Here is a 23,666-nt window from a genome sequence, read left to right as displayed (position 1 = left end):
TAGTCAATGAGACTCCTTTTGTGATAAGCAGTGTGCTCTAGGTTGTTGGCCTTCTTGCAAGTGCAAGCCCCTCATTTGTAATCACATACTTACTACAAAAGTATTATTTGACTGTGGGTAGGCTTCCCACCGTGGTTTTTCCCTTTATCGGGTTTTCCACATACAAATCTTAGTGTCATGTGGATGGTATTTATTCTCTAATTGTTGTTTATGCTTAATTGGTATATCTGTTATTTTTGTAATTGATTTATGCATTTTGGTATTCATCTTTTAAGTTTCGGTATTAAATTTTTAATTACTTAAGGTTCCAGTAATCTGGTGACAACTAATTCACCCCCCCCCCCCCTCTCACAATTGTCTTTCGGTTATTTGAACTATCTAACAATTGGTATCAAAGCTCTGGTCCTCTCTACAGAAGCTTAACCACTTGAGGAAGATCCTATGGTGACTAACAATTCAAGTTCATCTAGTTCATCTGTTGCTATCTTTCGAAGAGATATTCCTAGGCTTGATGGAACAAATTACAAAGTATGGAAAATTCGGATGGAGACTCATATGAGATGTCTCGGTAAGGAAATTTGGGAAATCCCAGAGAATGGCATTACACCTTTGAATCCGGCATCTAGAAATCCTCCTCTGGCAAACTTGGATAAGGAGCTTGAGAATGATTGTAGAACAAGAGAATCCCTCTTGTGTGCACTTTTTGATCAGCAAATAATGGGATTAACTGACAAATCATCTGCAAAGTCTATATGGGACAAGTTGGAGACTCTTAATGAAGGTGACCCTACTATTAAGATTTCTAAACTTGATGGTTACCGGATGAGATATGAAAACTTGAAAATGGAAGAAGATGAAAGGATTATTGAATTCATGGAAAGGGTAAATGAAATTGTTATGGGAATTCAATGTTGTGGTGGAACTCTGAGTGAAGATGAAATAGTTTCTAAAGTTCTAAGAGCTTTTCCATCGGCTTATAAGATGAAGGCTACTGCAATTAATGAATTGAGAACAATGGCTAATACTTTTGTCAATAGAGATACCTTGGTTGGGAAATTATCTGATTTTGAGCTTGAAGAATTTGGACCTTCTAGAGCTATGAAGTCTGAACCTGTTTTTCATGCATCTACATCATCAACTGGCAAGCAAGACTGGAAAACTTTGTATGCAAAGGAATTGGATGATATGAAGAGAGAAGATGAATAATTTAATCAACTTGAAGCCCTATTTGCTAGAAGAGTACCTAAAGGACCGATAGGAAGTAAGTATGAAGGAAAAGCACCTTTTAAATGTTTTGCATGTAATAAGATAGGTCATTTTGCATCTAGATGTCCTGAAAAGAATTCAAGATTTGAAGAGAGAGCTAGAAGATCTTTTAAGCCTAACCCTGGATATCAGAACAAGTATAAGTACAGGAAAAATAGAGATAAATCATGCTACATTGCGGATGAGGAAGGTTTGACTGATTCTGATGATGAACCAGTACAAGACTCTGCTAGTGGTTCCAGCAATGGAAAGGAATGGGTGTTCCTGGCTATCAAGGAAGATGTTTCAGCACTGGAAGAGAATGTACCTGAAGAGAAAAGCATGGCTGCTAAAATTGAAGATAAGGATGAATGGGTAATTGACAGTGGATGTTCACATCATATGACTGGAGATAAAAGGAAGATTCTATATTTGTAAGAATTTGATGGCAGTCTGGTTAGATTTGGAGATGACAAAGCATGTATGATCAAGGGAAAAGGAACTATATCATTGGATGGTAAGCACAATACTGATAATTTTTATTATGTTGAAGGTTTGAGGCATAATCTTTTAAGTGTAGGACAATTGGTGAATAAGGGATTTCAATCACAGTTCAAGGATGAAAAATGAAAAATCATTAATAGATCTGGATTGAGATTACAACCGGTATTCAAACAAAAGGTAATATATTTCATTTTAATTCCAGTGAAAAGACATGTTTGATTGCACAAATTGATGAGAGTTGGCTATGGCATAAAATGCTATGTCATGTGAATTTTGATTGCATGTTAAAGATCAGTTCAACTAAGGCAGTTGGAGATATACCTAAGATTGTGAAGCCCTATAATCCGGTATGTAAAGAATATCAAATGGGAAAATAGGTCAAAACCTTTTTTAAGAATATACAAGACAAATCTAACGATGTTCTTGATCTCATTCATATTGATTTGTGTGGCCCTACTAGAGTTAAAAGTCTTCAAGGTGATAGATATTTTATACTAATCATTGATGATTATTCTAGAATGATGTGGGTTACTTTTCTAAGAGAGAAATCTAAGGCTTTTGAAAAGTGTAAAATCTTTAAAGCTAAAGTTGAAACTGAGACAGGATTGAAGATTAAATGTTTAAGGTCAGATCATGGTGGAGAATTCACATCTGGTGAGTTTAATAACTTTTGTGAGAAGCATGGCATAAGGAGACAATTTTCTGCTCCCCGGACACCTCAGCAAAATGGAGTAGTGGAAAGGAAGAACAGAACTATCTTGGATGCTACTAGAACCATGATAATGGAAACTAATCTACTCATATCTACTTGAGAGAAGCAGTGAGCACAGCAGTCTATACATTCAATAGAGTACATATCAAAGGGGAAACCGGTAAGACATCTTATGAATTATGGTTTGGAAATACACCTATAGTTAAGTATTTCAGAATATTTGGTAGTAATGTTATATCAAGAGATATGATTTCATTGGCAAATTTGATCCTAGATGTGATAAAGGAATATTTCTTGGTTATTCTAATGAAACCAAATCATATAGATGTTATAACAAGAGATTGCAAAGAATTGTGGAGAGCGCTAATGTCAAGGTGGATGAGCTGAATAAAAGTTAAATCAGAGTTTATGAGCAAGAATCGACAGTGGAAATGATCATAACTGAACCGGTAACACCTTTACCGGAATAGAATGTTGAACCAGTTACTCCACCAATATCACAAAATTTAACAGTAACTGAAGAACCGAAAAGAGGAACAGAGAATCAGAAGACTCCTAGGTATGTAAGGATGAATCATTCAAAAGATCAGATCATTGGGGATAAAAACAATGGACTGATGACAAGAAGGAGATTGGAAGCTAATGAGGTATGTTTAATTTCTCAAGTTGAACCGGTATCAGTAATTGAAGCATGTAAAGATGAATGTTGGATGAATGCTATGGAAGAAGAATTAGATCAAATAGAGAAGAATAACACATGGACTTTAGTTCCCTGGCCTAAAAATAAGAATTTTATTGGAACTAAATGGGTATTTAATAATAAATTAAATGAAGATGGACAAGTTGTGAGGAATAAAGCTAGATTGGTTTGTAAAGGATATTCTCATAATGAAGGAATTGATTATGGTGAAAATTTTGCACCTGTAGCTAGGATTGAAGTTGTAAGATTATTTCTTGCCTATGTTGCACATAAAAACTACAAGGTTTATCATATGGATGTTAAGTGTGCCTTTCTGAATGAGGATCTTGATGAGGAAGTTTATATTGAGAAACCTGATGGTTTTTCACTTTCAGATGATAAAAACATGGTTTGCAGGTTAAAGAAATCCTTATATGGATTGAAACAGGCACCTAGAGCTTGGTATGCAAGGTTAGATAAATATCTTTTGAAGCTTTGTTTCACTAAAGGTAATGCTAACAGTAATCTATATTATAAAGTCATTGATGATGATATACTAATTATTGAAGTTTTTGTTGATGACATTATTTTTGGAGGTGAAGATAAGTTGTGGATGTAATTTTCTAAGAATATGGAGAAAGAACTTGAAATGTCTATGATTGGGGAAATGAATTTTTTCTTAGGTTTGCAGATTACTCAGACTGGTAAAGGTATTTTCATCTGTCAAACTAAGTATGCTAGGGAATTGTTGAATAAATTTGGTATGGTAGACTCTAAACCGGTAAGTACTCCTATGGTTACAAGTGAGAAATTGACAAGGAAAGATGAATTTGCACCTGTAAATCCTACAAGATACAAGTCTATGATTGGAGGTCTGCTATATTTGACTCGGACTAGGTCTGATATAATGAATGTTGTTTGCATTGCATAAAGATATCAAAGTGATAAGTACTTTCGGTGGAGCTTTCTTTCTTGGAAAAAAACTTGTTTCATGGATCAATTAGAAATAGTCATGTACTTATTTATCTATATTGAAGCTAAGTATGTTGTTGTTGCTACTAACTGTACACAAGTTCTATGGATGAAGCAAATATTGAAGGACATTAAAGTGCATTGCATTGGACCGATAGTTATTCACTGTGATAATTTTGTTGCTATAGACATATCAAAGAATCTGGTATTTCACTCTAAGACAAAGCACATATCTATCAAGTATAACTTTTTGAAGGAGAAAGTGGAAGAAAATGAGGTTAGACTGGTTTATGTGAACACTAAAGAGAAGATTGCAGATATTTTCACTAAACCTTTGCCTAAAGAATCATTTGAGTACCTCAGAGACAGATTAGGGGTTTTTGCCCCTCTAACAGAAAACTGATTGATGTTATTTGGCATCAGTCTAGTATGCATTATCAAATATATTATTCATTCTGGATTGATGTGGGGATGCTACTACTCAAGGGGAGTAGTTAGCCTTGTGATTCAGTGGTTTATGTTTTTTCTTTGATATTTTTATCAAATTTTTGGCATTGATGTCAAAGGGTGAGAGATATTCATGTGAAAAACTTAAGGGATATATACATCAAGGGAAGTATGTTTCAGAACTTCATTGCTATATTCTTGGATGGGAGATTTGTTTGAATTTTCTTGGCACTTGGATATTTTTCACATCTAGTGTTGCCATCAATGCCAAAGGGGGATATTGTTGGCCATTTGGAGGAATTGATTATGTGTTGCATTGATGTTTTGTCATTGGTGTCAACACTAGATGTTTTGTCATTGGTGTCAACACTAGATGTTTTGGCTGTTTACCAGTATCCTTTTGGTCTAGGTAAGTCATTTGGTTTTTGGTTGGATTATATCATGATGATCTGGTATATGCTCTGGTATGTTTGGGTTATGAAATTGGCTTATTCATGCTATTCAAATTCATGTTCAGTCAATTGGTTTTGATCTAGTGATCGGATGCTATCCTGTATGCTGGTAAGCTTGGTTTGTTGTTCCGGTGAGGGTTTCACCGGTAGAGTATTCTTGAAGATCTTTGATGTTATGCATAAGTGGTGTTGGTGCAGCTTCTAGTAGAGATTCAGGATGTTGATGGTGATCATATTCGAGACTTGGTTGATTGGGATCATTTCTTTAGGGTGTGTGGACCTAAATTGGGTCTCGGTTTATCTAGGTTATGGACCAGCTTAATGTAACGTGTGGATTGGACTTCTCAATGTGTTTCAAGGATGTCTTATGGGTTGGATATTATTTGTTTGGTCTCAAGCCGACATGTTTTGGAATTATGTAATTGTTTTATTGTCTAGTGGCTGACCTTATTGTTTGTGGTCGAGGGTTTGTATATATATGATGTAAGATCTCATTGTAGATCATATGTGAGGATGAAAAGGATATGTAAGAAGCGAATAATGTAATAATCATTCATGCAGAAGATTTGTTCGATCATTGGTGATCGAGTTGGGTTTATGTAAGAGGATTTAGTCCTCCGATAATGAGCTTAACCGGAACTATACTCAAGCATAGGAGATGATATCTTTGCAATTCATTCTTTCCTCTGGATCGTAGTCTTGATTTACATGCGTTCAGTGAGACTCCTTTTATGATGAGAAGTGTGCTCTAGGTTGTTGGCCTTCCTGCAAGTGCAGGCCCCTCATTTGTAATCACATACTTACTGCATAAGTATTATCTGACTGTGGGTAGGCTTCCCATTGTGGTTGTTCCCTTAACTGGTTTTTCCACATACAAATCTTGGTGTCATGTGGATGGTATTTATTCTCTAATTGTTGTTTATGCTTAATTGGTATATCTGCTATTTCAGTAATTGGTTTATGCATTCCGGTATTGATCTTTTGGGTTCGGGTATTGAAGTTTTAATTGCTTAAGGTTCCGGTAATCTGGTGACAACTGATTCACCCCCACCCCCCCCTTCTCAGTTGTCTTCCGGTTATATGATCTGTCTAACAACACAAACTACCCTTAGGTGACACAAGTGATTAGGTTACTTTTAATTCTTTAGATCACATGAAGTGCAAGAGAAAATAATGCACAATCCCAACCACACAAATACATGTATATCAAACAATAATTGAAATTTGTTTGTAAATTAATTTTGATAAGCTAGCCCCACAAAAAAAAGAACTAATGATTTGAATTCAAGTCATTATCCCACAATGATGGTTGTAGTCTAGAAGGGTTAGTAATAAAAACAAACACAATCATTGTAGCATTACAAAATAACTTTGTAAAATTAGAAAATGGAGGCTCCCAATAGATTCCTTTATTTTTTGATCAATTTCAAATAAAGTGCTAAAATTTGATTTTGTTTGCAAAATTTATGTTAGTCACAAAAATAACAAAAATGGGTTGCAAATTGAAACTTCTAATACTTGCCAAGTTGGAAAAAATTATATGTACTTCTATGAAGCTCTTGAAACCAACTTTCCAACACTTGTAACAATACACAAAATTGGCTTTGTGGTAGAAATTTATGTTTCATAAAAAAATATACTCATTTTATAAGAGAAACTAAATTTTTATCATACTAGTGGTTGGCTAGTGACACCACTCCCTAAGTTGGGTGGTACTAGTTCAAATGCATGGTTCAGTGGTGGTGTGTTGGTGAAAGGAGATGTACCAATCAAACAATAATGGTGATTATAGGGTGGGTTGGCATAGGATGATGGCACAACTACTTGGTATTTAAGACCCCTTGACTTGGTTGCAACCATGGGCCTCTAACCCCATGTAACCAAGGGTTGGGTTGGTGAGTTTTTTTAATTAGGAAAAAATGCTTGTACCAACTATACCTTACTGACACATGTGTGACAGAGACAAAGAAGATGCTATAAAATATTTCGTAGACTACAATTCTAGTAAGCACTAGAATTTACAATTAGTATGTAAACCATATGAAAACTACATGAATTATACAGAAAATTTTTAAAAATCAAAATTTTCCTAAAACCCTAAAAAATTCTTAAAAAATTGTTAGTGTCAAAACCTATCGAGTTATATATGGATTTATAAGTTTTTGGGCTTTCTAAACTCAACCATGAGGTCTAGTTTTCTCCAAGATGCATTTTGTAAATTTTCTTCCCCAAATAACTCCAACTTTGAGTGTTAGTATAGGTTTTTTATTTTTCCTTATGTTAGGGGGTATTTATTTTCCTAGATATATTATTTAAGTTTTCTTAGGTTATTAGGAGGGGTTAATATAAGGACAAGTGGCAAAATACTTTAGCTACATGTGTAACTTCTACTTACTCATAGGTAGTTGAGTTACACACCCTCTTTTGGCTTGTTGTGCCACCTCACATAACCACTATTTTGTCATTTCCTAAGTGGGTTATGGGGTAGTTAGGTTTCTCACCCTCTTTTAGCTTTATGTGTCAACTTTATCAACTCCTTCATGTCTTTGTGTGAGGGTATGCCACATATTTTGACATTTACCAAGTAGGTAAAACCTCCCACTTTTATGGGGAGTAGGAATTTATGCACCCCCTTGGAGTTATATGCTATTATTTTTCTATATAATAAGCACTATACTCTCACCTTCGCTAGTTCAGTGATAGCTCAATGAAAGTCTTCTCAAAATTATCTTCTTTATCTCTATTTTTCTCTCATTTAAAATTTTTCTTCATTCATTAAATTTGATATTCAATCATTTGTTTCTTGGAGTTGCATGTGATCTATGATCAACATTAGATCATGGCTCAGTTCTCACTTCTCGCAGAATCCAACATGGTATCATATTCATGTTGTTTAATTTAGCTCATTGTTTTTCTAAATTTTTAGAGAGATTTGAGAGAATCAGATAGCTATTATTTTCCTTAAAAACCACGTATGCTCTTGTCCTACATTCTCATGTGACCTAGAGAATCAAAATAGTTAAAAGAAAATAAGCTTTTAGTTAATTTGGTATATATATACATGTGTTCCTATTAGATCTGAGTGATTGTAGCTTTTTGGTAATATTGGAGGCTACTTCAACATTTCCAGAGTGTCCAGAAGGTTTGAGAAAGTCAAAAGTGACTTTTATTTCACCAAAATCAGAGTTTGGAGGACACAATAAAAATTTGAGTTTTGTTTTACTGATAGATTCAATAAGTTTATTTAAAAATTACATAACTTTTTCCTCGAGTGTCATATTTTTGCAAACTAGTACTTGAGGGAAAGATGGAAAGGAGCACTTTGCATCTATGCAAGTTTCATTACAAAATTTTATTATTTTCCATCAGATATTGTAGGTTGAATTAGGTGCATTTTTTAATCTTCAACATGCCATATCTTTCACCTCAGAACTATGTTTTTCAAAAACAAATAGGCATAGGAAAGGTATTGAAGATTACTAGCTATAAGGCTATTTTATTCAAATTTTGTATTAGATTTATTTGTATTAAACATTTCTATTTTTGGCCCTTGTAGGCCTAGAAAGCATTGTAATCGAATAAAAGGTCTTGTAAACGCGCTAATTATAAAGTGTCAACCTTGTAATATTTGGAGGGTGATTTTTTTTACTAGTGGAAAGTGGGGGGTGTCTTGTGTATCTTCCTACTTGCACTCTTGATCCTAATTCTTTACAATCTCCTATTATGTTATCATGGTTGCATCTATAATTCCTCTTTTAACACCATATAATTATTTCAAATGAAAATCTAAGATGATAATATATCTTAAAAGACATGGATATCATCGTGTTACAATGGGACTTGAAATTGAACCTCAAGATGTTGCAGAAAAGATAAAATGGTTTAAAAAATGTGATGAAGCCTTTGGTACTTTGTGCAAATCAATCTCCACTAACCTTATTTTTTACATTGAATTTGTCACTACACCAAATGGAATGTGAACCACTTTGGAAAACCTCTTTGGTAAGCAAGATGAGTTAAGAGGTCATTAGTTGGAGAATGAACTCATAGGGTTGAGTCCAACCAATTTTGACACTATAGAAGACTTCTTCACAAAACTAAAATCTTTAAGATTGTGATTGGAACAATGTGGAGTTAAGAAGGATGATAAGAAGTTGACCTTGATTATTCTTTCTAAGCTTGGTCCTAACTATTCAATGTTTGTTTCCACATTTTATGCTATAAAATGTGTCATAGGTACCACATTCAAAATGCCTTCTCTAGCTGAATTTGTCGCAGAGCTCACTAGTGAGCAGGACAAATTAGTTCAAATGGGTGTGACTAAACCCTCTAAGTCGCATGCCTTAGCTATAAATCAAGGCATCAAAAGAACATAAAGGGTTTAGTAAGAAAGATAAGAAACAAAAGAATCAAATAAAGAAGAAGAAAAATTAAAAAAATTGCTACTTCAAAAGCACATAATCAGACCTCTTCATCAAAAGGTGAACAACGTAAGAAGGAGAAGGTCAAGTGTTCTTACTATAAGAGGCTTTTCCATGGTGAACATAAGTGTTTAAAGAAGCAAATTGGTCACCTTTTATATCTTTTAGAAAAGAATAATATCAAGATGCTTGATTCAGTCAAATAGAGTTCATTGGAAGTATCTTCTAAGAACACAAATAAGAGTTCATTGGATCATTGACCTAGGTGCTTCGCACCACATGGCTTCTTTAGAAGATGATTTCACCTCTTTAAAGCCATGTTTTATGCCTACCATACTAATGGGTGATGAAACTCATGTTGAAGTGCATGGGAGAGGATCCATTGATGTGGGCAAAGGAACATTTCAGGATGTCCTTTGTGTTCCATATTTATCAGCTAATCTCCTATAAGTTTATCAAATCAATCATATTGGTTTTGGAAAGCGAGTTGAGTTCACACTAGATATAGTGGTAATCAGTGAAATGCATAATGGGTCTACTATTTTTGTGGGAAAAAATCATCAATCCAAATTGTATTAATTTTCTCTTTTTTCTTAACTCTCCTTCAACATTATTACTCACTCATGCAAATGAAGTGAGTTGTTTGTGGCATCAATGGTTTGGCCACTTCAACTACTGTTACTTGCATCAACTCAGTCAACAAGACATGGTTTCAAGGTTGCCTTCTATATGAATTTCTGATGGAGTTTGCTTGGGATGCATTCTTGGTAAACATCCTGAAGAGAAGTATGATAAAGGCAAAGTATGGAGAGAAACATGGCTATCGGAGTTGGTACACAGTAACTTGGTAGGACCATTTCCACAGCCATACTTCAGCGGGGCTAGATATGTCTTCACATTTATTGATCTGACTTTTCTAGATATACATGGGTTTGTCTTCGAAAATTTTCTAGATTTCAAATCTTTCGCAAATAAATAATCTAGGAAGTTCATCAATATTCTGTTACAAAAAATGGGGGTGAATATGTTAATAATTAGTTTGAGAAGTTTTGTGCTTCAGAAGGTATCAACATAAAGCACACAGTTCCATACAGTCCTTAGCAGAATGGTGTTGCAAAATGCAAGAACGGGTCCTTGATGGAGATGGCTAATTGCATGATTAAGTCCAAGTCTTTGGCACTTCAATACTAGTAAAAGGCCATCAACTGTGCATGTTACATCTAGAACCGAGTTCCTCACAAAGCTATGAAGGGGGCAACTCCTTTTAAATTTTGGACTAGTTGAAACCCCATAGTTCAACACTTCAAAGTGTTTAGTTCTCTTGCATGGGCGCACATTCTAGCAAAGAAAAGCAAGGTTGTGGATTCACAGAGCAATCCTTGCATATTTTTTGGGTATCTAGAAGATGGCAAAGGGTATAAGCTTCTTCATCCCCCCACTCATGAGTTTTTCATTAAGAGGAGTATTCATTTTGAGGAGAGCTCTTCCAATTCTTCTCATACCACTTCTCCATCCACTATCACATTGGAGACATTGCATCATGATGACAATTCTTCAAAGGATCTTAATCCTCCTAATCTTGATGAGGATTCTTCTTCCTCCACTTTAGATGGCGATAGTGATGATGAAGATTCACATTCATCTCGTAGTCATCATTCAAAGGTTGATGATTCTCCCCCAAAATTTCCATTCTCATAGCCTCTTTGGGCTCAACAAACATTTGATTCAATAGGTGATTGGTTGGTGATCCATCAGATACTAGAAGAACAAGGTCACAATTTCAGTAGGATCCACATCTGTTCATTGCTTCAACTTCTGATCCACAATCTTTTTGAGAAGCTTTAGGTGCTCTTGAGTGGGATACTACAATGCAAGAAGAGTTCAATTCGTTGGAAAGGAATCGAACATGGGATTTAGTCCCTCTTCCTAAGGGAAGAAAACTTTCTCAATGCAAGTGGATCTAACAAACAAAATTTGTATCAAATGGGTCAATTGATAAGTATAAGGCTTGCTTGGTAGCAAAAGGATTCTCTCAAGTTCCCGAGATTGAATACTTTGAGACTTTTGCACCAATTGCTAAGATGAGTTTCATTTGACTTGTCCTTGTTATAGTTACGGCTCATCATTGGAAAGTTTATCATATGGATGTGAAGAGTGTCTTTCTTCATGGTGATCTTCAAGAGGAAATTTGCATGGAGCAGCCATGGGTTTTATTCAGGATCCCTCACTTGTGTGTCAACTTTCAAAATCTCTCTATGGCCTCAAATAGGATCCTCAAGCTTGGTATTCCAAGATGGACTCATCCTTCTGACAACTGGTTTCACTTGATGCTAATTTGATCTGAATGTATACATTTTGTAGTAGGATGAAACTCGCATTTATGGTTCTCTATGTTGATGACTTTTTTATCATATGGAGTCACCCATCCACCATCAAGGCAGTGAAAACTACTCTATATGATAGATTTTTTATGTCAGACTTGGGTCAAGGTCGCATTACTTCTTGGGGATTGAGATTACTCAGTCATCTTCAAGTATCTTCCTTGGACAACCCAAGTATGCACTTGATATGCTCTCTGAATTTTGCATGACTGACTATAAACCTGCACCGACTCCATTTTTATCAAGCTTCAAACTTGAGGCTAATTTCTCTTCGCCCTTGGTTGATGGCACTTTATACCGATAGCTTGTTGGGATTCTCATCTATTTGACTCATACAAGACCTGGCATTTCATATGTTATGGGCATGGTCTCTCAATTCATGCAAGAGCAAGATGAGTTGCATTGGAAATTAGCTAAGTGCTTCCTCTACTACATTCAGGGTACTCACAATCATGGAATTCAGTATGTAGTAGGTGTGGATATTGACTTGGTGGGATATACAAATTTAGATTGGACCTAGGTGATTCACGGGATCACAAGTCTACTTCAGGGTATTACTTCTCACTTGGTCCCGGTCCAATTTGTTGGTTGAGCAAGAAGTAGTCTACAATTGCTTTTTCATCAACGGAGGCTAAGCATCAAGGGGCAGTCGATGCAAACACTAAGGCTATTTGGCTTCAAAATATTCTCATTGACTTTGGTATTCCAATTAGAAAGCCTACCATCATCTTTTGTGATAATCAAAGTGTTATACAGATCTCAAGATATCTAGTTAATCACCAGAGGACGATACATATTAAAATACATATGCACTACATTAGGGAGCTGATTCAGGAAGGCATCAGTGATCTTAAGTATTTTTCTACATCGGAGCATACTGCGGACATCTTCACCAAACCTTTTATCGAAAGCAAGTTCCTTCATTTTTGAGCTTTGCTTAAGATGCAACAAGCGTCTACTTCAAGAGGGTTTTCTTAGTCCTTCATTTTCTCTCTATTTAGGGGGGCTATTCCTCTTATGGCGGAGCTTCCTCTTTTGAGGGGGGATCTCTATGTAAATGGGTACCTAACATGGCCTCATTTGTTAGGACCTATATTTCCACCCACCTAAGCTATGCTTAAGGGGGAGTGTTAGTGTAGGTTTTTTTATTTTTCCTTATGTTAGGAGGTATTTATTTTCCTACAAATATTGTTTAAGCTTTCTTAGGTTATTAGGAGTGGTTAATATGAGGACAAGTGGTGAAATACTTCGGCTACATGTGTAACTCCCACCTACTCATCGGTAGTTGAGTTACATACCCTCTTTTGGCTTGTTGTGTCACCTCACAAAACCATTACTTTGTTAGTTCCTAAGTGGACTATGGGATAGTTGAGTTTCTCACCCTCTTTTGGCTTTATGTGCAAATTTTCTCAAATGTTTTCTTGTCTTCATGTAAGGAGGTTATGCCACGTGTTTTGGCATTTACCGAGAAGGTAAAACCTCCCACTTTTTATTGGGAGTAGGAGTGCACCCCTTGGATGTATAAGCTATTATTTTTCTATATAATAAGCACTATACTCTCACCTTCACTAGTTCAAAGATAGCTCGGTGAGAGTCTTCTCGAAATTATCTTATTTGTCTCTATTTTTCTTTCATTTTAGATTTTTCTTCATTCAACTATTTTGATCTTCGATCATTTGTTGCTTGGAGTTGCATGTGATCTGTGATCCACATCAAATCCTGGCTTAGTTATCACTTCTCGCAAAATCCAACATTGAGAGAAAGGAAGGTCCTACAAAATCAAGCTTAAAAGATTATATAAAACTAAGATTTTTAAGGGCCAAGGGATCCAACCAAAAGTGTCATAATATATGTACAAGATCTAGAATAAATAAAATGAATCAAATAGTTATCCTAAATCAAACAAAATACCAATCAAGAAACATCCTTTGTTGACTGGATTTTCTAATGGTGTAATGGATGGAAAATTAGGGTTTCACAAGCTTAGCTATGTAAACTAGGAAATGACATAACTTTCACATGCATCACATTAAGGGGGGGATGAACTTGTTGGCCATTTGGAGGAATTGATTATGTGTTGCATTGATGTTTTGTCATTGATGCCAACACTAGTTGTTTGGATTGTTTACTAGCACCCTTCCGGTCCCGGTAGGTTGAGTGGTTTCTGCTTGGTTTGGATCCGGCATGATCTCATAGGCTCCGGTATAGTTTGGTTATGGAATTGGCTTATTCATGATACTCATATTCATATTCAATCAGTTGGTTTTATTCTGGTGATCGGATGCTATCATGTTTTCTTAGAAGCATTGGCTTCTGGTTTCGGCAAGGGTTTCATCGACAAAGCTTTTGATGAAGATCTTTGATGAATTGCATAAGTGGTGTTGGTGCAGCTTCTAGTGGAGTTTCAGGATGTTTTTGGTGATCATGTTCGAGACTTGGCGGATGGAGATCATTGCTTTAGCGTGTGGACCTATAATGGGTCCCGGTTGATCTAGGTTATGGACCGACTTTAATATAACGTGTGGATTGGACCTCTCAATGTGTTTCTGGGATGTCTTATATGTTGGATATTGTTTGTTTGGTCTAAGGCTGACATGTTTTGTAATTATGTAATTGGTTTATTATCTAGTGGACGACCTGATTGTTTATGGTCGAGGGTTTGTATATATAGATGTAAGATCTCATTGTAGATCATATGGTAGAGATCAAGGGATGTAATGTGCGAATAATGTAATATCATTCAGGCAAAGGATTTGGTTGATCATTGGAGATAGAATTGGGTTTATGTAAGAGGATTTAGTCCTCCAGTATTGAGCTTAACCGGAACTATACTCAGGCATAGGAGATTCTATCTTTTTCAGTTCAACACTTCTCTGGATTGTAGTCTAGATTTCTATGTAGTCAGTGAGACTCCTTTTGTGATGAGAAGTGCACTCTAGGCTGTTGGCCTTTCTACAAGTGTAGGCCCCTCAATTGTAATTCACATACTTACTGCAAAAGTATTATCTGACTGTGGGTAGGCTTCCCACCGTGGTTTTTCCCTTTATCGGGTTTCCACGTATAAATCTTGGTGTCATGTCGATGGTATTTATTCTATGATTATTGTCTATGCTTAATTGGTTTAACTGTTATTCCGGTATTAATGTTTTGGGTTCCGGTATCAAAGTTTTAATTACTAATGGTTCTGGTAATCTGTGACAATTGATTCACCCCCCCCCCCCCCCTCTCAGTTGTCTTCCGGTTATTTGAACTGTCTAACAGAACTCAATAGATCCAACCTTAATTCTATTAAGAAGAGGGTTGAATGTAATTGAAAAAATGTAATTTGAATGCCAAATCTAAGGTAAGAAGGTACATGCATAAACTAGGAAATTGGACTGAATATGCTAACTGATAATGAAACAAAAACTTCACACTAGATACAGAAATGGAAGGAGAATATGATTGTGTACCTGTAATTAAAATCTGGAATTGAATTGATAGGACCAAGACACTCAGACCAGGGCGCCCAATGCCTTAGTCTGAAAATTTTGAATTTTGATGCAATCCAGGAGACACCTGTCAAATTTGAACCTATTCTGGGAGGACCGTGGTGCTCCAAAATGCCCAAGTCCTAGACCACGGTTCCCCAAGCGCCCTAGTCCAAGCACTTTCTAATGAAATTTGGCTGGATGCACTATTTATAGGTCCTAATGTTGTTTTTGTCTTCCTAGCTCCATTGGGTACTTGTAGCTACACACAAGAGGGGAGAAAGGGGATTGTAAATAGGGATTTTCCTTATGTTAAAACCCAAGTTTGGAATTAACCCTAATTTAAATAGAAAATGAACTTGAACTGAATTGGAAAAACTTTCCTTTTGAGGGCAAGGCTGAAATGCTTGAATGTAGATGATTATACCTTTAATGGGTGATGCAATGCTATTAGAATAAGTCATCCATGTGTTGACGCAATAACATGATAAATCACATAAAATCTATCGTGAAAACATAACTGAAGCATAAATGGAAGATGCCTTGATGTAGTTTGTTGCTCCTTGAATCAAATCTGCTCTTGAAGAAGTTTGCTCTTGAATTGATGATAATGTTAGCACAAGATAAGATGATGAAAATGAATTGAGAGGGATGCCTTACATACGGATTTCATAATTAAAATCACCTTTAGGTCGACTTAGAATTGATGTATTTTCAAACGGAGCTAGATTTGAATAGGGTAAAATTGTCCAATTAGGCTCTCGAAATTCAGGGAAAAAAGTTCAAGATTAGGTAGTATACTACCTGGTTTGACCAACTTTTTTTTTATTTTCTAGGAATGCGAGCTATCGAGATTCTAATGCTAAATCTAGCATAGTGGCAAATTAAGATGTGTAGATGTGTGAAATATATCTTGAAGATTAGAATTAAGGTAAGATTAGGATTAAATCATGATAAAACAATAAAGAGCACACCTAGAATTAAGGGCCCAAATAAGAGTGTGATGACGTAATAAAGTGGAATAAGACCCAAAATATTAATTTAAATCAATAAAGGTCCTATAATGCATAGCAGAAAGGGAAGTACTAAATTAGGTGCTAGGAGGGTGTGAAATTGGACACACTGATAAAGGTGTACAATTTACAATGATACACATGGATGTGTGATGTATTTGCTCTTTGAATTCTTCACAATCTTGATAACATGTACTTGTATGAGTATGGTTGATTTTCCTTGATATGTGATGGATGCTCATGAATGCAATCTTTGATGAGTGCCTAAGTATGGGAGAACATGAGTGTGATATAACCTAGGGGTGATGAATGAATTGGAAGCTTAATTTATACATTCTTGAGAGAAGTTGTGGATACTAGATGGATGGTAGATATTCACTTAGGAAATTAGATCACATGCAAATGAACACTTTTTAATTTAATTTAATTTAATTATTGTGGATGGATGGTGTGGGCCTATTTATTTGAATTTTGGAGACGTGACTTTATTTGAATTTTATTTAAAAAGTTTAAGTAGATGAGAGTGGACTTATTTTAATCAATTTAATAAGGGGTGAAGTAGATTCCGTTTATTTAATAATTAAATAGAAAAGTGTTTCATTTAACAATAAGGCGAGAGTGAATAATTTATTTAATTTAGATAATAAGTGAAGTGAATTGTGGATGAAATTAATTAATTATTAAATAATTAACTATTGTAGCGAGGTGAATGTTAGATGTCTACAAGGTTCCCAATCATAGTTGTTTTCTCTAAGTGTGTACTTAGTTGCCATATTATGGTCATTGCCTCTTAATGCGTAGTTAGTCACCTAAGTTTGATCATCCCACTTGGTGTGTGGTTGGCCACCCAAACAAGCTAGACTCTCATTAAAATTCTAGTACCAATACATTTAGGCATCTCTTGAGAACTATGTTGAAATAAAAGAGAGGAACTTCCCATTATGGCCTCCACCAAGATCAACCAACCTAAAAATCTCAACTTATGAAAATAAAAAAAAATTATATAAAAATATTAGTTAACTATATATATATATTGTTTATATCTTTAAATTATATCTTTTGTAACATTATGTCACGTGTAAACTTTTAAAATGGAATAAGATGTTAAAGATATAATTAAAATATTTAATTATATATTAAATATACATGTAATAACTAATTATTAATTTTACATGTAAATGAACATCAATATTATGGTAAAGATTTTTGTGAACACATTCACTCTATTATAATCAACCACTTATTACCATTATATTTATGCCTCTCACTATAATAGTCATTATATTTTAAAAAGGTAAAAAATGATATATAATTGTCATTTAAGTGCAACCCTCATGACCCTTAGACGCCTTCAATACTTCACCTTTGATGCCACCAACAAAATGGTAGAGGTTTGTGTGTTATAAAAGAGTTTTTATTCCCCTAAAATGACCCCTCAATCATCTTTGAGATGGTCACATGTGACTCAAATGACCAAAAACTTCATTATTCCAAGAACCAAAAGATCACCAACATCATATTTCAAATATAATCTTTAAGAGAAAATCAAATTGGACATCAAATTATAAATATGTTTACCAATGAAATGAATGACATTTTAGTCAATAAATATTTCGTGTGTGTTTCAATCTTTTCCCATTTTAATTTTCATTATAATATATTTTCCTATGAAATGGCAATCCTCTTCCCCTCTACACTATTTCAAAATCAAGAGTTAATGTTCTTGGGAAAGGCTAGGATTTTCTAAATTCTTCATGTTATATTACAAATGATCTAAATGTTAATTAAGAAAATTATTTTGCAACAATGTATTTGATCTCTATTTGAGAGTTATATAGCACTATAATATTCAAATATCATAAAATTAAAAACTAGTACTAACAACTTTTGAGACTAAAACCTAGTACTTAGATCAAGGGGGAAGAATAAACTATAATATAATCTAAATAGAAGGAAAAGAATAAACATATATTATTTTTTCATTCAACTTACAATCAAATAAATTACCACTTGAAAATGTTCTTCCACAAGGTAGAAACCAAGAGGCCTGAAGTAACTATATATAGCTTAGTATTTTTCTTTTAGATTGTGCAAGTAGAATCTTATCATAAAATCAATAAAATTTTAAGATCTAGACGTTGTTTGATCAACGATAGCTTGAACCAAATAAAGCCTTCTACAAGGCATTCCATCGGCATCCATATTCATATAACGAGGCACCTCCCTCAATTTATTAAAACAATTGTGGGGATCCATCAACAACCCAAAATTTGCATCAGAATCTCCAATTTGGGAAACCTTCACTTGAGAATAGCCCAGTGTGGGTAAAAGCTCTTCTGGCCAATCACTATAGAAGTGGAAATTGCTTTTAAGCTCATGGGGCAAGTTTGTTGAGCACTCATTCATAAAGTCTGCTAGTAGAATTGTGCTCCCTTGGCACTTCTCTGAGATCAATCTCAAGACCTCTCTGGCATTGAGGTCATGGAGATAGTAAAGAATGCCTTCTAGTATCCAAACTGTGTTATGTTGTGGTACGAATCCTGAGCTTATAAGAGAGTCGAACCAATCCTTTTTTGTGAGGTCTGATGGCACATGGCAAAGAGTTTTGGCATGAAATGTTAATGGTTGTCTCTCTCCTTGGGTGGTGGTTGTTGCGGCCTCCTGAAGCAAAGCAACTTTAAGCTCCAATACCTTGGGAAGATCAACCTCAAAGACAGTGCAACCTTTTAGACAAGTAAGACGATATACTCTTGCATCCATTCCTGCAGAATCGTCATCAATATCATAACAATTATTTTACAAATATCGGTTAAATATATCTTAGAAAAATATATACAATTTTTGAAATTAAAATTCTTTCTACTTTAACTATTAACTTGCATTCTAATTTCAATTAAAAAAAAAATTATTTAATTACAAACATAATTTTATAACACCATAATTTTTTTAACTTATATAATAAATATTTTTAAATTAATTATAAAAATAATTTTCAAATAAACCTAACAATATTTATATTTTATTATTTTATTTTAAATTTAGATATTATATCAAAGTGTGAATCAGATTAATGAAAATTCATATTGTAACTCGGTAAGTTCCTTGTAATATGTGGGTGGACCGTAATCTCTTTCAAAGAAAAAAAATATATAATTCATTTAATTATTTTATTTAAATTTGACGTTCACCCCATCTGTCTCATTAATTATTAACTTTCATCTTTACCTTTTATTTCTAAGCATGTTACGAAAAAAAATTGGAGCTCCAGCTAGTTCAAATGGCAAATACACACCTCTATAGATGACGATGCACAACAACATAAATATTTAATAAAATGGATTCTTTATCATAAAGAAAGAAATGTTCATCTTACGGCTGTGATAAAAATATGAGTTGAAATCTAAGTTTTTGTTTGATCATTAATAAAGTTTTGGAAAAAAAAATTGTTGTTTAAATTGTATTTATTTGATATAATAATTTAGATGATGTTGAAATTGTGTCTTGGATGATTTTGGTATAATGAATATATTGTAATGTTTTGATTTTGGGAATGGTCTTATTAAATTTGCTTCAAATACTATTTAATGGAGCAAGAGGTTCTTTAAGATGAAAAACATTTTGTTACATGGTAAATTAGAATCTCGTTTAGATAAATTGAAACTCATATTTTGAGATTTTAGATTTTAAAAAGTGCCTTTAAACTCAGTTGAAAACTTCCCTTACAAACTTAGAAGATCTTGCTACCATGTGTCATTCATCTATAGTTTTTAGATTCATACAAATAATAAATAATTTTTTATTTTAATTAATTATGAGCTTGTTTCATGAGATTAGTAATTTCTTTAAATTGGTTTGTCCTACTATCCATAGTTGTGCCAGGTCACTAGCCTATTAAAAGTCTTCAAAATGTGCCCGAGATGTGGGTAGATCAACACCGGGAACATTGACAACTATCTCCCACCCAACCTCATCCTTTTTCCTCCCACCCACATTAATCAGTCACATAGAATTGTAGGGCTCGATTGAAGCCCCCAGCAGAATTGTAGGGGGGGCCTCACCTAGCCAAATTGTAGGGAATCCCATAGAATAGTAGGGGGCTAGAGTAACTAATTATAGTTGCTAGAATAAGGTTGGGTTGGGAAAAATAGTAGAATAGTAGGGGCCCTTACAACTAATCTACCTCTTGATTAATAAGCCTGCTAGAATAGGGGGGGCCTCCCACCCACATCTACTATCCATAATTCCCCACCCTACCCCGTCCCAATATAATAGAAAGAAGCCAACTATAATTCACTAAATCTCCCTCCCACCCAACGGCGAATTCTCCCACCCGAGTGCAACTTTCTGTTCCTACCCACCAACTATGTCCACCCACCCACTCCTTGGAAATTAAAGCTTTAAATCTGCCTGCCACTACAAAATCTATGGGACCAATTGTTTGTAAAGGTTCCTAAAAGTTCTCAAAACGCCTTATAAAATACATTAAGAAATCTTGTTTTATAATTTTAACTAATTTATTCACTAATTTATGTTTCCAACAACAAAATTTCGAAAAAAGAAAAACATTTATGACAGCTTCATTGGTATCAGTATTCAACCATGTAGTTTTTTAGTCAAACTCGTTGACTCATATTTCATGAATAGTGGTTCACAAGAACTCATCTTGTACAAAGAATGGTACTGAACACTCATTATCTGACTTATAGCTTCATTGTAGACAATAACAATAAATATTAAGAAAAAGATATCTCCTACTCATAAGCTTCATTGTAGACAAAATTTCTATGACATCTCCTAATTATGAGCTTCATTGTACACAATATCAATAAAAATTAAGAAAATTAATTACTTTGTAAGCAAGTTTCTAGAAAAATTGTGTGCGAGTTTTTAGATCAACATTTCTGTGATCCATCATTAGTTTGAATGAGAGCACAAGATGCAAAAAATTAATGGTTGCAGACCAAGAGGAAACTTAAGAAGAGGGGGGGAGAGGAGAAAGAAAGACAGCAGACCAAGAAGAAACTTAAAAAGAGGGGGGGGAGTACAGAGAGAAAGACAACCTTTTTCTTTCTCTCTCCTCTCCCCCCCCCCCCCCCCCCTCTTTTTAAGTTTCCTCCTCGTCTGCAACCACTCATTTTTTGAATCTTGTGCTCTCATTCATCCTGGATCATGGAGTGTGATCCGAAATGTTTATCTAAAAACTCGCACACAATTTTTTCAAGAACTTGCTCACAAACAAATTCTATGGATTGTGGAAATCTAATATCATTAAAATTAATTACTAATTATAACAAATCAATTGTCAAATCAATCATCTCCAAAAAAGATTGAGAAGAAAGAACTTGCATTTTTTTGCAGCAAAAGGGTGGTAGAAACTGAATGGCATTTTATCAAAGTGTGCAGCCTATAAAGATATCAATATCAATTTGATAACAACTTAAAGATGAACAGTCTGAATGAATTTTTCAAAGAAACAAGACTTCACAAACCAGCAAGTATTTTATTCAAAATTCATAACAGAAAAATCAAACATGAAAAAAAATCTGAATACAAATTAATTTGTTATCTCCCAATCTCCTAGACTGCTGGTCTCATTAAAATTCCTTGTTCTTCCTCTTGTTTTACTAGTTTGTGTGTGTAGTGTTTCTTTTCTAACGTTGTACGATCCTGAGTCAGAGAATACTGTCCCTCTTGTATTTTTATTACTATCGTATGCTGTCGTCATCTTTTTTTCAGCATTGTTCAGCAATTTTAATTTTAATTTAAAAAACACAGTCAAACGAAAAGATTTCGTTAAATATTTTATGTGGGGATCATAATATTTATGCAGAATTCTAACCCTATGAAACGTGTACACGAGTACATTTATATGGTGACATGTGTACCATTCCCGCGTATGTAATGAAAATACTTGCCTGTTTCTCTTTTTGGGAAAAAATAAAGAGACTAGGTAAACCTAAATGAATGGCTCCACTTAAAGCGGTTACACGTTGACTAGGATGGCAGTGGGAAGGTTCGACTCTCCCCATGTTTTAGGAGAATTAGCTGGTACAGGGAACTGGTTCATTTCTATGTAAAGGTGAAATAATATACTCGGAAAGGAACAATACAAAGACCAGACATGAAGCCAATTCAGTCTTTCACTCTTTTTTACAGCTTAATTTAGAGAAATTGTGCTAGTAAAGTAGAGGTCAGAGGATCGAACCTGCTCCAAGCAGAACTACTTGACTTTCTCCCTCGAAACAGCGCAGAGCGGCCTCCAGCCTGGAATCGAACCACAGCGTACGCACAGCAAGCATAACGCCTGCAATTTCCCGCGCCTTATTTAGTCTGTCCTTTTTCATCTTACCGTACAAATTTCTGAGATAAGTTTCCCCTGCGAGAATTTCAGCGACAGGATCATGAATTACATGCTTCCACAGAGCCCGGCCGGCCGCCGTCTGGCAAGCCGTCCTTTCCACTGCGCCACATTCTTTCTCAATCAATTCATGCAAATTCCTGACGCTCTCAGATTTCATTAATCTCGACATTTGCAGCTCGCATTCACAGGAATCCTCGCTGCACTTGCATTCTTCCATTGTTTTCTCACTTAGCTTGGCGTCAATTGACAGAGTCTGTTGATATGGCCACCATAGAAGGAAGAAATATGGAAAGAAGAGCGAAGACAGTGGATTGTACTTGGGGTCTGATTGGTGGGGAAATGGTTGTGTCGTTTGTGTGATGGAAAAACAGAGATATTCAAAGGATGTAAAAGCAGGGGCGTGAGGATCACAAGGATGAGGCGAATTCATTGCCACACAAAAAAATCCGAATATAACTCTGCCATTAATTTTCCGTATCGGCTTATTTGTCTTAAGTGTCTTTGGGATTGGACGTCCCTTACCCTTTGTATTAGGAATGTGATGTGGCCCTTTCATTTTCACTCCTTTTTAAAAGACACCCTGTTTTACAATTGCTTTCAACTTCCATTTCTACCAGTCAATACCTAAGTTTAGGTTTAGGTCTAGTTAATTGCTTTATCATGTTTGTCATTTTTAAAAAGCAGAGGAAGTTTGAGTCTAGTTAATTGCTTTATATTGTTTGGCATATGTATTGACACATAGAGACTAGAGGTGTTAATTTGATCACGTAATTTTTTTCAATATGAATTTTGGTCTTGGCTTTCAAAGAAGATTAGAGCAATTATAAATCGAATAGAATATTATGATAAAGATACTATAAAGGAGTATTTTTATCATATTGCCACATAAAAAACTTGTCATTAATTTTCCAAATCGGCTTACTTGTCTTAAAGTGTCTTTGGGGATGTTCCTTACTATTTGTACTAAAAATGTGATGTGGCCCTTGCATTTTCACTTCTTTTTAAGAGA

At 34.9% G+C, this 23,666-nt stretch overlaps 1 protein-coding gene across 1 annotated transcript; it reads right to left on the bottom strand.

Moving 5' to 3' along the window:
• Positions 1–18,239: 18,239 nt before the first annotated feature.
• LOC131072125 (uncharacterized) lies at positions 18,240–23,228 on the bottom strand. The gene is made up of 2 exons (XM_058008186.2): positions 22,502–23,228; positions 18,240–19,058 (listed from the first exon to the last, which is right to left on the bottom strand). The coding sequence occupies exons 1-2, from the start codon at positions 23,211–23,213 to the stop codon at positions 18,421–18,423; spliced, it is 1,350 nt and encodes a 449-aa protein (XP_057864169.2). The 5' UTR covers positions 23,214–23,228; the 3' UTR covers positions 18,240–18,420.
• Between the last annotated feature and the right edge of the window lie 438 nt (positions 23,229–23,666).

Source organism: Cryptomeria japonica, chromosome 6 (genome assembly GCF_030272615.1).
Source record: "Cryptomeria japonica chromosome 6, Sugi_1.0, whole genome shotgun sequence".
Classification (NCBI taxonomy): Eukaryota; Viridiplantae; Streptophyta; class Pinopsida; order Cupressales; family Cupressaceae; genus Cryptomeria; species Cryptomeria japonica.
The sequence above is the reverse complement of the archived record's forward strand: the minus strand, read 5'-3'. Positions and strand labels throughout refer to the sequence as shown.